Below are 14,826 nucleotides of genomic sequence, written 5' to 3'. Positions count from 1 at the left end.
TGATATTTTACTATATTTTTTACAACCAGGGTACAATTCTTCATTTCCATCACCTAATTGCTCTTTTATTTTTTCTTGTTGGACTTTACTTGCATCACCCCTAGGCTGATCATCATTTGGTATACTAGCATCACCCCTAGGCTGGTCATCATTTGGTATATTTGTGTGATCGGAATCTTGAATTCCACTATCATCAAAGATACCAAAAACATCATCTAACATATCTTGCATTGGATATTGTCTAACCAATTCTTCTTGTGGTTGGGCTATAGTTTCAACATTATATTGCACATGCTTTTCCCCATGCATGTACCAAAATGTGTACTTTCTGGGAAACCCTTTTTGAAGTAGTATGACTAAACACTTCAATTTTATTACCCATTTTACGAAATCCACATGTAATACAATGACATGGAATTTGATCATTTATAGCTACATTTGAAAAGGCGAAATCCAAAAGTTGCACCACCCCATCCAAGAAATCCTTTGATCTAATTGGTTTCTCAATCCAACTCTTATTGATCATAACTGCGTGAATCTGTGTTTGATGTTAAATTCAATTACGAAATCATTAAAGATACTATGTAATATTAATCTCAAATTTAGTAACTAAATAAAATAAATTACTTACAAGGTATAGGTTAGGCATTTACAACAAAAAAACGCTAACAAATTCATCAGGATCATGATATAGTATTATTATTTTGTTTTAACTTCTAACCTGACCTCAGAAATCATACACACCTAATTCTTCAGTTTTAGTACCATAAGAGGAGAAAATAGAAGATATAAAGGGTAAATATAAAGTATCTTTCTTTCATTCATCTTGTGGTGTGGCATAAGATACACTTAGATACATGCACTACCTACTTCACACAATTGAAACTAGCCAAAGTTATTTTAATCTATGTGCTACCAATTTATACAGGAGAATGAAAATTTATAATTGAACTAAATATATGTAAACTGAAAACATGTTTCATTTTCATTACAGAAATGAATAAGAGAAAGATGTAGTGTATCTTATACTAAATCTGAATATTAACACAAAATTTTATAGCAGCACTACTTTTAAAAATGATAGCCATATGTGATTGTGCGAATGTTGGAAACAAACTATTTCTAGCTACCAAATCCTCAAATGCAAAGAAAGGATTGAATTCTATTGTGCTAAGTATCGCAATGAGGAAAGCTTAAATTACAAGCATCAAAATGAAAATTACACCTACTCCCACTCTAATATAATAATTTGTCTAAACAATTGAGCCACAAAAGGAGCAATATAGTGATAATTAAACAATTCAATAATTGTTAGGAAGCAAAGCAATAACTCATTTTATATATTGCTTCCTTTTGCTATATTTGATAACGGGTTATAGTTTTAATGGACACTCTTTCTATAATAATAATAATAGAACTTACTAGAATATATTATATCGCAAAAAGCTACTGCTAAGTTTTATAATCAAGAAATATTTATGAAATAACAAAATCAGTTCAGGAAAGAGAGACAGGAAAAACATCATTGGCATTGTCCTTGTGATATTTCATACACTTTAGGAATTATCAAAATCCCCCCATACATAAAAAAACTAACAAAGCAAAACAAAGTTGGCTGTTAAATTTGACGTACATTTACCATATTTGATATTTGATTCAAATCTAACCAATACTTCTATAATGGCATCCCATTACCTATTATAAATCCTATTCGCCAAACACAAAACTAGCTACAACATTCATCAACTTCATTGAGTTGGTATTATAGAAGATGTGCTACACACAGAAAGGGCTAGATAACAAAAGCTCACTTTTTAAACAAAGAGCCCACAACTCTACAACTTCAGCACTTAAAATGCAACTTACTTAATAACCCCAACCAAAATTAAGAATGTTGTTTAACCGAATAACTAGTCCAAAAGATAAACATCATTTTACAATTAGTACCATCATTTCTATCACTTAAGAAATAATAAAAAGATAGCAATATAATTATATAATTATACCATCATTTCTATCAGTTCTAAGAAACACCACCAACAGAAACAACAACTAAGTTGAAATCAAAATATAAGAATAACAACAAATTACCTCTGAATGTAAAGTAAAACAACACTTCAACAACCATAACTCTACCTATTGCCAATATTATTACCACATTTACCCTATTCCTCACGCTCATACATTTCAGACATGACCTTTTCTTTTGTTAAATCACAGTTAGTATGCCCTATTTTTCTTCATTTTGTATACTAATTTTAATTCTCCTTGTTAATTGACCTTTATTTTGCCCCTTTGTCAGTTCATTATGTATTTAATTATTATTTTTAGGGATATATTGTAGCTTGTGGTTTTGAATTGCATTTATATAGTTTGTTTGCTTGTTTTCAGTGAAGTTCGGGTAGAGGGATTGGAGACACTGGATTATCTTGACAATTTGCGGAAAAAAGGAACACTTTACTGAACAAGGGGATGCTTTAACATTTGAATAAGAAGTAAGATTGATTTAAATCCTGTTCTATTTTTTTCTTTAGAATGAACATATGCTGATATTGGTGTACATGGATTATAGGTAGTGAAATAAGTCAGTTTCTGTAATATGCAGAATGCAGGTTTATCAGGTTAAAATGAATTAACTGCTATAAATAAAATATATATTTATAAATATATAATTTGAAACTAAAATTATAAGCAACATTTTAATTTTTATTTGTTTTAAAAAAGAAAGTGATAAGCCTGGTTATATAGAGGATCATGTCAATTTATAGTTCATGAAGCTTTTCTTTTTCACTTTAGCTGTAACAGGGTAAGCTGTTTGATGCGACCCATTTCATATCTGGATCTTGTAGTTAATGGAAAGAAAATAAAACACATTTGCACGCAAGATTTTGAAATCTTGCACGCACCAGATAATGTCTAAAACACATTTGCACTAACAATAACAGACAAAATGGAAAGAAGAATAGAGAATTCTGGTAGTAACTTCATTCATAACTTCACTCATATTTTGAAATCAGTTGGTACATCTTTCTCTATTCCTATCCCAAGGTCTCATATCTATCTTCTATCTTACTTTATTACTCTACTACTACCTTCAATAGAATATAATATATTCTAGTAGGTTCTATTGAACTAACATTTATTATAAATTAGGGACTATAATTTCTCAGATTTCTATAACTAATAATATTAGGGATTAGAGAAGCACAAAATTAGGGATTTGAGAAGCTCAAAATTAGGGATTAGAGTTGATGAAGTGATTTGAAACAAAATTATAGAATTAAAAAAGGAGATGAAATGATTTCTTACCGATATATGAACAAGCTTGGAATGAATTGATTTCTGGATAGTGATGAAGTGAAGAAGTGATTTCTGGAAAAGAGAAGAGAAGAGAAGAAGAAGTTAATTTTTAAGATTTATATTGGAGCCATGGTGTGAAAGTGGTGAAGTGAAGAAGAAGTAATTTTTTGAGAGGAGAAGAGAGTACGTAAAAGAGTGAAAGTGTGAAAGTGATGTATGTGAAAGATGAACCATGGGCCACAGTGTTAGTTTTGGGCCTTATTTGTTTTAATTTGCCATGGTGTATGTAAGTATGGCAAAACGTCTGTCCCTAAATGTCTTCTGTTTTGTAGTGATGGGTCTTTACCTAGCTTAGAGTCATTGAAGGTTTTTGGTTGTTTGGCTTATGCTAGCACCCTTGCTGCAGGGAGGGGTAAACTGGACCCAAGAGCTAGAAAGTGTTTGTTTATAGGATATAAGAATGGGACTAAGGGCTTTATCCTCTATGACTTGGTCTCTAATGACATTTTCCTGTCCAGAGATGTTATATTCTATGAAAGTTTCTTTCCTTTGTTTATTTCACCATCTAGTTCCTCACCACCTACAGATGAGTTTTCCACTATTCCTCTAGTTTTCGGTCATTCTCCTCTTGAGTCAAACACACTTCCTCCACTTGAGTCTCACACAAATCCCTTGTTTGAGTCAAACACATCGTCTGAGTCACACACATCCTCTGAGTCTCTTACTCCTTCTTCTGAGTCACATATACATCCTTTTTTCTCATCTTCCTCTCAGACAGTCCACTAGACAAAGAAGACCTCATTTTCACTTGCAAGACTATCATTGCAATCTTGCTCATACTGTTTCCACCACCACTACACAACCTTCTAAGGTTCTTTATCATCTATCCTATGTTCTGGATTACTCCAAATGCGCTTCTAACTACAAGAGATTTTGTCTCAGAATCTCTAGCATACCTGATCCAACTACTTATAAACAAGCTGCTCAGTTGGAACATTGGAGAAAGGCTATGAATTCTGAGTTGCTAGCCTTAAGTCAGAATAATACTTGGTCTTTGGTTTTCCTTCCACTTGGGAAGGTACCCATAGGCTGCAAGTGGGTGTATAAAACTAAGGTCCATGCTGATGGCACTCCTGAAAGGTATAAAGCAAGGCTGGTTGCAAAGGGTTACACTCAGTTGGAGGGTGTGGATTTCTTTGACACTTTTTCTCCTGTGGTTAAGATCACAACTGTCAGAATTGTTTTAGCTTTAGCTTCCATCAAGTCTTGGTTTTTGGAGCAACTTGATGTGAATAATTCCTTTCTTCATAGAGATTTGCATGAAGATGTCTACATGTCTTCTCCTCCTGGCCTCTCTCTTGACAATCCTCATCAGGTTTGTAAGCTTCATAAGTCTCTTTATAGCCTGAAGCAAGCTAGCAGGGAATGGCACACTACTTTGTCACCTGCCTTGATCTCCTTAGGGTATTCACACTCACAAGCAGATCAAGCTCTATTCACCAAGTCCAGTTCCACCTCCTTCATTGCAATCTTGGTATATGTAGATGACATGGTTTTAGCTGGAGATAGTCTGGCTGAAATCCAGCTAGTTAAGCAATTTCTTGATCAGACCTTCAAAATCAAGGATCTAGGCCCACTCAGATTCTTTCTTGGTCTTGAAATTTCTAGGAGGAAGGATGGTATTCACTTAAATCAGAGAACGTATGCCTTAGTTTTTCTTGAGGATTCAGTTTGCTTGGCTGCCAAGATCCCTTTTAATCCTTCCCTCAAGTTGCAACTTGAACAAGGTGATCCTCTTCTTGATGTTTTGAGTTATAGGAGGCTCGTAGGGAGATTGCTTTATCTCACTATTTCCAGAACTGACATATCCTATGCAGTTAACAACTTAGCCTCTTTATGTATAAACCTATGGTTGTGCACTATAAGGCAGCCTTAAAGGTGCTTCATTATCTAAAATCCTCTCCTACTCATGTTGTGCACGAGAAGATTCAACATGGCCTAATCTATCTCCTTCCCATCTCTTCTTCTGATCAGTTAGCAGATGCATTCACCAAGCCTTTGTCATATGCATCTTTTCAATCCTTTGTTGCCAAGTTGGATTTGTGTTCTCTCCACCACCCAACTTGGGGGGGCACCCAACTTGGGGGGGATGTTGGTTTATAAGCTTGATTAGTAATGATTGGGTGTTCGGTTAGTGAGATAGTTATCCTCTCTAAGGAATGGATTAGTTTAAACTTATTTCTATTTCTGGAAAGTTGTTTGGGTTGTTATTTAACCAATTACTATATATAGTAGTTTGGTGTATTATGTAATTCATTCAATTTAATTCAAGGAGAACGAGTTCATTCATTTCCAATTTCTCTTCCTCTCTAGATTATAAGATCATTAGCTTTTTTTTTTCTAGTTATATCTTAAGCACTTATGCTTTAGACTAAATATTCCTTCAATTTCATGGCTTATTAGAATTTGATCTATTTCCTCAATTTAGATTACTTTGGAGCTACTCATCATGGGGCCATTAACAAATAAGCCAAACATATTTATGGAGATTGGTGCCTGATTTTTCCTTCCTCCTTCATTTACTTTATCATATCAATGGCGCCAAATATGTTTGATATATATATATGGTCTTCCTATTTTCCACTTTGGATTTGGTGGACTATAGTTTCTCTTTCTGTCATCTTTAAATTGTTCTTATGTTGATATTGCATGATTGTGGTTTTTTCTAGAAGTTTTAGGGTTTTTTGCTTTAGCTATAAGAGGTTTCTTCTATGAAGTTTTTCTAACCTAGATCTATGCATCATGCTCTTGTAGGGAGAATAAGAAGAAGAAAGTCCTTATTTGTATATGTTGATATAGTCTAGTATGTAGTCATTGTCTGTAAAATGAACTACCTTTTCTTTATAATTGGATTTTATGATTATATCAAAGAAAAACTATAAGCCTATAACCATGAATTAACAAAATAAATGGAAACACATCTATTTTCAATCTTTTCTGGGTAATTTTGAAAACTTCAATCTCCTCTATAAATAGGTTTAGATGAAAATACATATGTTGTCCCAAAAAGTGTAACATTCCATATATTATGTGTTGTGATTGTTAAAAAAAATATTTAAGTTAAAAATTTAATAATTAAATATTATTCTAACTCATTACAGCTAATGACACATTTGAGAGAAAATATGTAGTTTGGAATATGGGTTGTTTTCCTTTTTACATTCTCATTGTCTATATTCAACGTGCTCATTACTTCATTGAAAGTATTATTTAAGTGAGCAATAAAAATGTAGCAATTTAGGAATATGATCTTCTGTCCTAAAAAGATCTTAATTATATGTTTTTAACGAATAAAATTATACTAAATAATATAAAATATTAGTTTATATTTTCATAAAAAAATCAATTAAATAACATATTTTGATTGGTCTGAAACACACCAATGGGAATACGGGGGACATGAGATCTCCCCCACAATTTAGTTGCTTGCAATTTAAATTGGATATTAGATTTCATTATGATTTATGAACTTTAGTGGAACCATTATGAAATTTTTTAAATTACACATTCATATAGGTTATGAGGATGGATTGCCCTAATAAAAAGCTTGGGGTTAAATTGGAAAGATAGTGACGTTAAAGGTGATATTTTATGGACATTATGAATCATTCCACGAGGATTTTAATTATTCTTGCAGAGAATCTAAATTAATTATTCTCCATGGATAGAGAATGTGTCAGAGAAGTCACATTCTTGGTCTACGACTTCCCCAAACTCGTGGATCTCATCCACGAGTTCCCTAAAAACTACAATATTTCCGTAAATATTTTGAAACATATATACCAAACATGTATAATGTAGTTTGATTACACTATCCATGTAAGTTTTATGTACTTTCCCTGTCTCTTATGTGCATATTTATTGTTCAGCTTTGTTTTTTTGCATGAAGAAAAAGGAGGAAGAAGTCATGCAATGAGCAAATATCACAAATTAAGAAATGTATAAGTGTGATGTCTAGTGTATCATCATTTCTGCTTGTTGGGATAAGGTTGTGTGTATATATATCCTACTAAATGAGAATCTTGTGTACTGAGATGTCATTTAAATGATGAAGGAAAATCGCTCCCTATTTAAATGACCATAGGCAATAATTTTAAAAAAGTGTTCTCAAAAGTCAAAAAATTATGGTCTAAACAAAAGGCAACACCTTAGACTACCATAGTTATAAAACGTTGTCTATGACAAAGAAAATGATATTTTTACATTTGACAACGGTTTTTAGCTGTTATTGTACGTCAAAACTGTTGTAGTGTTTATTGTATCCAACTGGTTTTGGTTGTGCCATGTCATTGTTGATAGGATTTTATGTTTTTCCTTGTGTAGTATATTCCAAGTGTGAATAAAGAAGTTTCATGTTGTGTAAAAGTAAATGAGTTATAGTATATATAAGTACATGGACTTATAGACCTAATGTCTTTTGGTTAGTTTGGGAGTTGGATTTTGGTGGGGAAGGAAGGGAAAGTGAAGGCTCGGGAGCCATGAAATACACTTGTGAGATGACTCCCAACCCAAGCCTTCCGTTTTCATTCATTTCCCTCCAAAATCCAACTCCCAAACTAACCCTTAAGGTTTTGAGGTCAAGATTGTCAAGCTCACTTATATATTGCTTTCACTTAACCCATGGAAAAATGTTATAGCCTATGGATGAAGATCTTCTAACAAGTAGTATCAAAGCCAATGGTTCGACGACTCAATCTAGTATTGAAGTAACAAGTGATCGATAGATCCATGAGGAATCTTTGTGATGAAAGTCTTCCTAACGAGAGGTCAAGGCGGTGTGTTCCATTGATGAAAAGACAAGTCAATAGTGATGCAAGTAGATGGAGAATTGAGCACTAATGTATCAAATACTCAAACAAGAGTCACTCACACTTGAGATTCGATGAGAAGGGGATGATGGGTGTCCCAATTGTGAAAGAAGAAGTCTCATATTGTGTAAAGTGAATGCATTAAAGTGCATATAAGTGGATAGACCCATAGACCTAATGTCTTAAAGTTTAGGGTTAAGATGTAGTGTTAAACCTACTAATATATTTCTTTCACTTAGGCTATGAAAAAAATGCTATAGCGCATCAATGAAGATCTCCTAACAATTTTTACTTTCATAATTTGAATTCTTTAATAAAAAGAGTGAATTACACTGATACCCCCTGAGTTTTAGTGAAATTACACAAACCCCCCATACCTTTTTAAAACCTACACAAACCACCCCTATTTATACATATATATTACACTGACCACCTCTATAAGATATGTAAATGTAATTTCTTAAACAAAAATAGTGACGAGTGTAATTAAGTAAAAAAATATATGTTATATTGTGGAGACAAGTTCAAATAGTATAAACTTGATGTATATTCATTATTTTTTATTCGTTACAAACTACATCAATAAGTCTAAGGATGTCTTTAAATTACTCTCATATTATATAGTAACTAATCAAAATAAAGAATAAACATCGGCTCTTATACTATTTAGACTTCTCTTCACAATATATCGTATTTTCTTTGACTTAATCACATCCGTCACCATATTTTATTTAAGAAATTACATTTATCTATCTTACAGGGATAGTGAGTGTAATTAATGTATATAAATAATTAGGGGGGTTTGTGAAGGTTTTAAAAAGGTCTCGGTGGTTTGTGTAATTTCACTAAAACTCAGGGGGTGTTAGTGTAATTTACTCTAATAAAAAAGTTCACTCCAACTAAACAATTTCACTCTTAAGTTCATTCCATTTTCAATTTATTTATATTATTAATTATTACACTTTACAGTTTATTTATTAGAATGATGATGTAAACCCTCCTAGGGCAACCTTTGATTACAAGGACAATAGAGGTCATAAAGGTCCTATAACTAGGGCCAAAGTCAAATCAGAACCATCTAACATCATAAAAGACTCATTTGACCCTAGAGATTACATGAAGGATGTCCTTAGATATTATTTTACTTAGTTTATATTTATTTGCATTGAATTGAATAAATGAAAATTTATTCTCATGTATTCTTAGGATTTATTTTAGTCTTGGGAGTTTATTTTATTTATTATCAACTATGTTACGTATTTAATTCATGTAATATGAGCTTGGGGAATTTAAATTGATTAATTCCTTTGTAACATAGTCCATTAGTGGTCAAGTAGATTGATTAGGTCAAGCATCATTCGCAAGGTTAGGCCAAGCATCATTGGCACAACTACAACATTTGGACAAACAATTAATGTTGGAACCGTGGGCAAGGTTGAGTTCAAAAGATAAGGTTTGGATTAGAGATAGGGACGGCTCCTTGAAGAATTGAATGGAAGGTGATCACATCTTGAAGCTTTTATGAAAATAGGAGAGGATAAATGATTTATGCACATCACATAAATCATTAAGCCTAGTCAAACTCCTTAGGGATAACACACACGACTAAAACAAAGGAATTCAACAAGCTTGATTCATGGAGTTTATTTCCTATTTTGTTTAGAGATAATTGAATTAATCATCACTCAAATTCAAATTCGAAACAAGGCTGGTCAAGGGATACAAAAGATAAATATGGTTGCCTCTAAATCCAAACAACTAGAGGAGATAAATTGATCCAATAGATACTCAAGGAATTAACAAGCAATATAGATATAATTTTGGCAAAAGGATTTAGTCAAACAATATATATTTCAAGCCTAAACCAATTCAGCCAAATCTCCAAGCCATTCAAATTAAATCACTCAAATATTTCAGCCAACAACTCAAGACCAAGTCATACTTCAAGAAATTCAGTCAACAACTCCAAAATCCCAACTAGATTTATTTTCATGATTAATTAGAAATTTATTTTTGAAAATTAATTAGGAATTTTATTTAATTACGATTTTTTTAGGATTTAGACTTAGTCTAAGTTTTAATTAGGTTTTCAATTTTTATTTCAACTATTATTTTTGTTTTATTTTTCAAGGGAGCTTAGTTGTAATCATAATACATTAATGAAATTAAGTTGAATTTGATTAAAAATTAAAGTGTTTCCCAGCTGATAACATTGATAACACTGGCAATCTTTGTCAAGAAACTGATAACACTGGCAATGGACAGGAAGAATAGGGAGAAAGAAATGGCTTCGGTGTTGCTTTCATCTTTGTGTTTCCCAGCTGATGATGTTGTAAGTGGCTTTGTGAAGTTAATAGAATCAGCAGATGACACTGCTCTTGATAACCCTGTTGTTGTTGAGGATCTTGCTATGTTTCTTGCTAGAGCAGTGGTGGATGAAGTCCTGGCACCACAACATCTTGTGGAGATTGGAACACAATGTTTGGGGCCGGATTCGATCGGAAGCAAAGTGCTTCAAATGGCTAAGTCAACTCTAAATGCTAGACTTTCCGGAGAGCGAATCTTGAGGTGTTGGGGTGGCGGGGGAAGCAGCCGGCCTGGCTGGGCAGTTGAGGATGTCAAGGACAAGATCGGAAAGCTTTTGGAGGAGTACAAGTCCGGAGGCGAAATAAGGGAGGCTTGTCGTTGCATGAAAGAGTTAGGAATGCCATTTTTCCACCATGAAGTTGTTAAGAAAGCTTTGGTAGCAATCATGGAAAAGAAGAATGAGAGATTGTGGGGTCTGCTCAAGGAGTGTTTCGAAACTGGCCTAATAACTATGAACCAAATGAGGAAAGGTTTCGGAAGGGTTGCAGAATCTCTTGATGACTTAAATGGACTTTTCTTACCCTACAATGATGGTCATAATATGAATGAATTGTGGATTGATTTATCAAATATCGTATAAAATAATCCAATACAATATATTTCTTGTATTCACCAAAACAAAGCTTGTAGACAAATCTTGGAAGTATTAGTTGATCACTAGAGTGCTTGAATAAATAAATGTTGTCATGGTGTGACACAACGGTAAGGTTATTACTTAGTGGTAATCAGGTCATAGGTTCAAATCTTGGAAATAGTTTCTCTGTTCTTGGAATAAGACTATGTACATCTACCGTTCTCAGACCACACCTACTTTTTTAATTAAATGTCATCATTTCATAAATCACTTAATAACTTTGATTGTCTGAGGTGATCAAAGCATACAAACAACAATTTATGGAATTCTCTGGCTGCCGATTGGAACCCAATTTTTGTGTGTTCATGGCTACATTTATGATTTTAAATAAAAAATTTAGAATTAATTAAATAAAATAGATTACTCTTTTAGGTTAGGCCTTACAAAGTCAGAACTACTTACACAAAACTTAGTAGAGTTGGTACTATTGTGCTAATGTTACCAGTTACTTATATTTGACTGACTTATATATTTAGATGTCACATGAAATCTATTTTGGTAATCTGTTTAATCAAACAAATGGAATGTGGATGCATTAAGTTCTTGTACACATTTTAAATTCTGCTAATTTCAGTAAGACCAACTCAGATGGATCCATAAGTCAATTACATAATCCATCATAGAAAACTCAAGGTGATATAATGCTCACTTATAAAGATGAAGAAATATATGTGTTGAAGCAAAAGATGCATAGGACAAGTGGACAAGAAAGTTGATTCTTAGAAGCTCAAAATTATATAATAAGATTTTGTTTGTTTAAATCATACCCCTTTTTCTAATATGTTTCTATGGAAATTGGATGAAGGATGAGACATATTATATGAATTTGTTTGGAAGAAGCATAACCAAGGGAATCTGTTATATAGTGTTATATAGTCTGATGGGATTCAAACGAGAAAACTAAACAGAATAGTAAAAACAGTAACAAAGAAGTTTGTATTGATTGAAAATAGAGACAAATTGTACAGTAAAAATGTAAGATGATATTGATAGACTAGCTACCAATCCTTTACAGAGAAGAATCATTATTTCTCTTTCTATAATTGAAACCCTTCTCACTCTTCCTTCATTCCCTAAATACCAACTGATTTCTTTTCCTCCTCTCTTTCCTTTGTCAGCTCAGCCAATCCTACTCTCTTTCCACATTTTCTCTTTTAGACCCTCCAAACTTTGGACTTATGATTGCCAACTTCAAGGCCCACTTCCCCTATTGTGTTTCTATCAATTAGTCCCCCTTGAGCAACAACCTTGTCCTCAAGGCTAAAATCTGGAAACTATCCCTTAATAAAAGCAATATCCTCCCGAGTAACATCATCAACAGACTTGTTCTTCCATTGAATGAGACTTTGTGGAACAGACACTCCACCCTGCATAAACCTTTTCCAGATAGATATCTTCTATCGGATTGATGTCCAATTCTTTGGGAAGGTCTCTATGTACCAGGTAATCACCAATAGCCTTCTTTAGTAGAGACACATGGAAAACTGGATGTATTTTAGAGTGATCTAGCAGCTGCATTTTGTATGCCATTTCACCCATCTTAGCAATGACCCGAAATGGACCATAAAATCTAGGGGGCTAACTTTTGATTAATGCGCTTGACCACTGATTGCTGCTGATGGGGTCGTAGCTTGAGAAAAACCCATTCTCCTATGTCAAACGTCACATCTCTTCTCTTCTTGTCAGCATATTTAGTCATTTGTTGTTGGGCCTGTAGTAAGTGTAATTTTAGTTGGCTTAAAGCTTCATCCCTTTCAACTAATTCTAGAGCAAATGCAACAACTTTAGATTCATTGCTTAAAAAATGAATAATACTAGGCGGAGACCTTCCATACACCACTGCAAAAGGTGTTGTGCCTATAGCAACATGAAAGTTGGTGTTGTACTATGATTTCGGTTGATCAGAAGCAAAATAGCGTAAATAACTATCAAGGCACCTATTAACAACTTCCGTTTGACCATCCATTTCGGGATGATATGCTGAATTCATGTGTAAGTAAGTGCCCTGCATTTTGAAAAGCTCCACCCAAAAATGACTAACAAAAAAAGGATCCCTGTCACTGATGATAAACGTTGGAATTCCATGCAATCGCACTACTTCTTTAACAAAAAATTTTGCCATAGATTTTGTCGTGTATGGGTGTTTCAATAATAAGAAACAACTATATTTGGATAACCTATCCACCACAACCAGAATTGCATTAAACCCCTTAGACTTTGGAAGATCGGTGATGAAGTCTAAAGAAGTATCCTCCTATACAGCATTTGGAATAGGGAGGGGCTGGAGTAAGCCTTCAAGAGTTGTTGCAGTGTATTTTTGTCGTTGGCATGTGTCACAAGGTCGCACAAAATCACGGACCATTTTTGCATACCTGACCAATATAGGTTTGCAGCAAGTCATCTATAGGTTCTGCGAAACCCCGAATGGCCTCCCAAGGGTGTTGAGTGGAACTCTTTAAAAGTAGTGGAATGGAAGGACAGTTAGGAGATAATACCAAACGTCCTTGATAGAACAAAATTCCTTGATGCACCAAGAAACCTCTTTTGGCAGAAGGACCGGTTTTTAGGGTCTCAACTACTTATTGAAGTGAGGCATCCTGTTTGACCTCTTGCAGCTGCCTTGTTCTCGAGTCTCAGTTTATACTTGACTTCAAATTGGTATCCCAATAATTTGGCCAGCCAACACTACTGATTCGGGGAAGAGACCCTTTGTTGCGGGAAATGTTTCAAGCTTTTGTGATCTGTGTAAACCACAAATTGTCTACCCAATAAATAGTGTCTCCAATGTTGTATCGCAAGAACTAAAGCCATCAGTTCTTTTTCATACACTGATTTAGCTAAATTTCTAGCAGACAAAGCTTTGCTGAAATAAGAGATGGGTCTCTTATTTTGCATCAGGACAGCACCAATACCCCTCCCCGCTGCATCACACTCAACTTCAAAAGGCATCTTAAAATCTTGCAACACTAGCACGGGAGAAGTAGTCATTAATGTCTTAAGCTTTTGGAAAGCTTCCAAGGCAGCATCACTCCATACAAAAAAAAATTTCTTAGTCAATTCAGTTAAAGGTTTGGCAATTTTCCGATAATAACCGGTGAGACCTAAAAAACCCCGAATTCCCTTGACAATTCTGGGCTCTAGCCAATCCAATACACACCTCACCTTCCCAGGGTCTACTGCCACACCATTCCCTGATATCACATGGCCTAAATAGTCAAAACAGTGATGTTGCAAAATTTCCAGCACTTGCCTTAAATGATCAAGATGTTCTTCTTCACTCTTGCTATAAACAAGGATGTCATCAAAAAATACCAAGACAAAGTTACGAAGGAAGGGCCAAAATACATCATTCATAGTAGCATGAAATGTTTCTGGAGCATTCATTAATCTGAAAGACATAACAAGGTATTCATAGCGCCCATTGTGGATTCTGAAGGCAGTCTTGTGAATATCAGCTTCATGGACACGAATCTGATTGTATCCGGACCTTAGGTCAATTTTAGAGAACACATTTGCCCCATATAATTCGTCCAACAACTCGTCGACAATAGGAATAGGATATTTATCCGGAATGGTTACTTTGTTTAATCACAAGACTAGAATCACAAGACTAGAAAAAGCACTCATACTAGGTCGAATTATTCCTGCCTTAAGCAA

At 34.0% G+C, this 14,826-nt stretch overlaps 1 protein-coding gene across 1 annotated transcript; it reads left to right on the top strand.

Moving 5' to 3' along the window:
* On the top strand, positions 10,426-11,115 carry LOC109359908 (programmed cell death protein 4-like). The gene has a single exon (XM_019604603.1). The coding sequence runs from the start codon at positions 10,426-10,428 to the stop codon at positions 11,113-11,115; it is 690 nt and encodes a 229-aa protein (XP_019460148.1).

This window comes from Lupinus angustifolius, chromosome LG11, assembly GCF_001865875.1.
Source record: "Lupinus angustifolius cultivar Tanjil chromosome LG11, LupAngTanjil_v1.0, whole genome shotgun sequence".
NCBI lineage: Eukaryota > Viridiplantae > Streptophyta > Magnoliopsida > Fabales > Fabaceae > Lupinus > Lupinus angustifolius.
The sequence above is the reverse complement of the archived record's forward strand: the minus strand, read 5'-3'. Positions and strand labels throughout refer to the sequence as shown.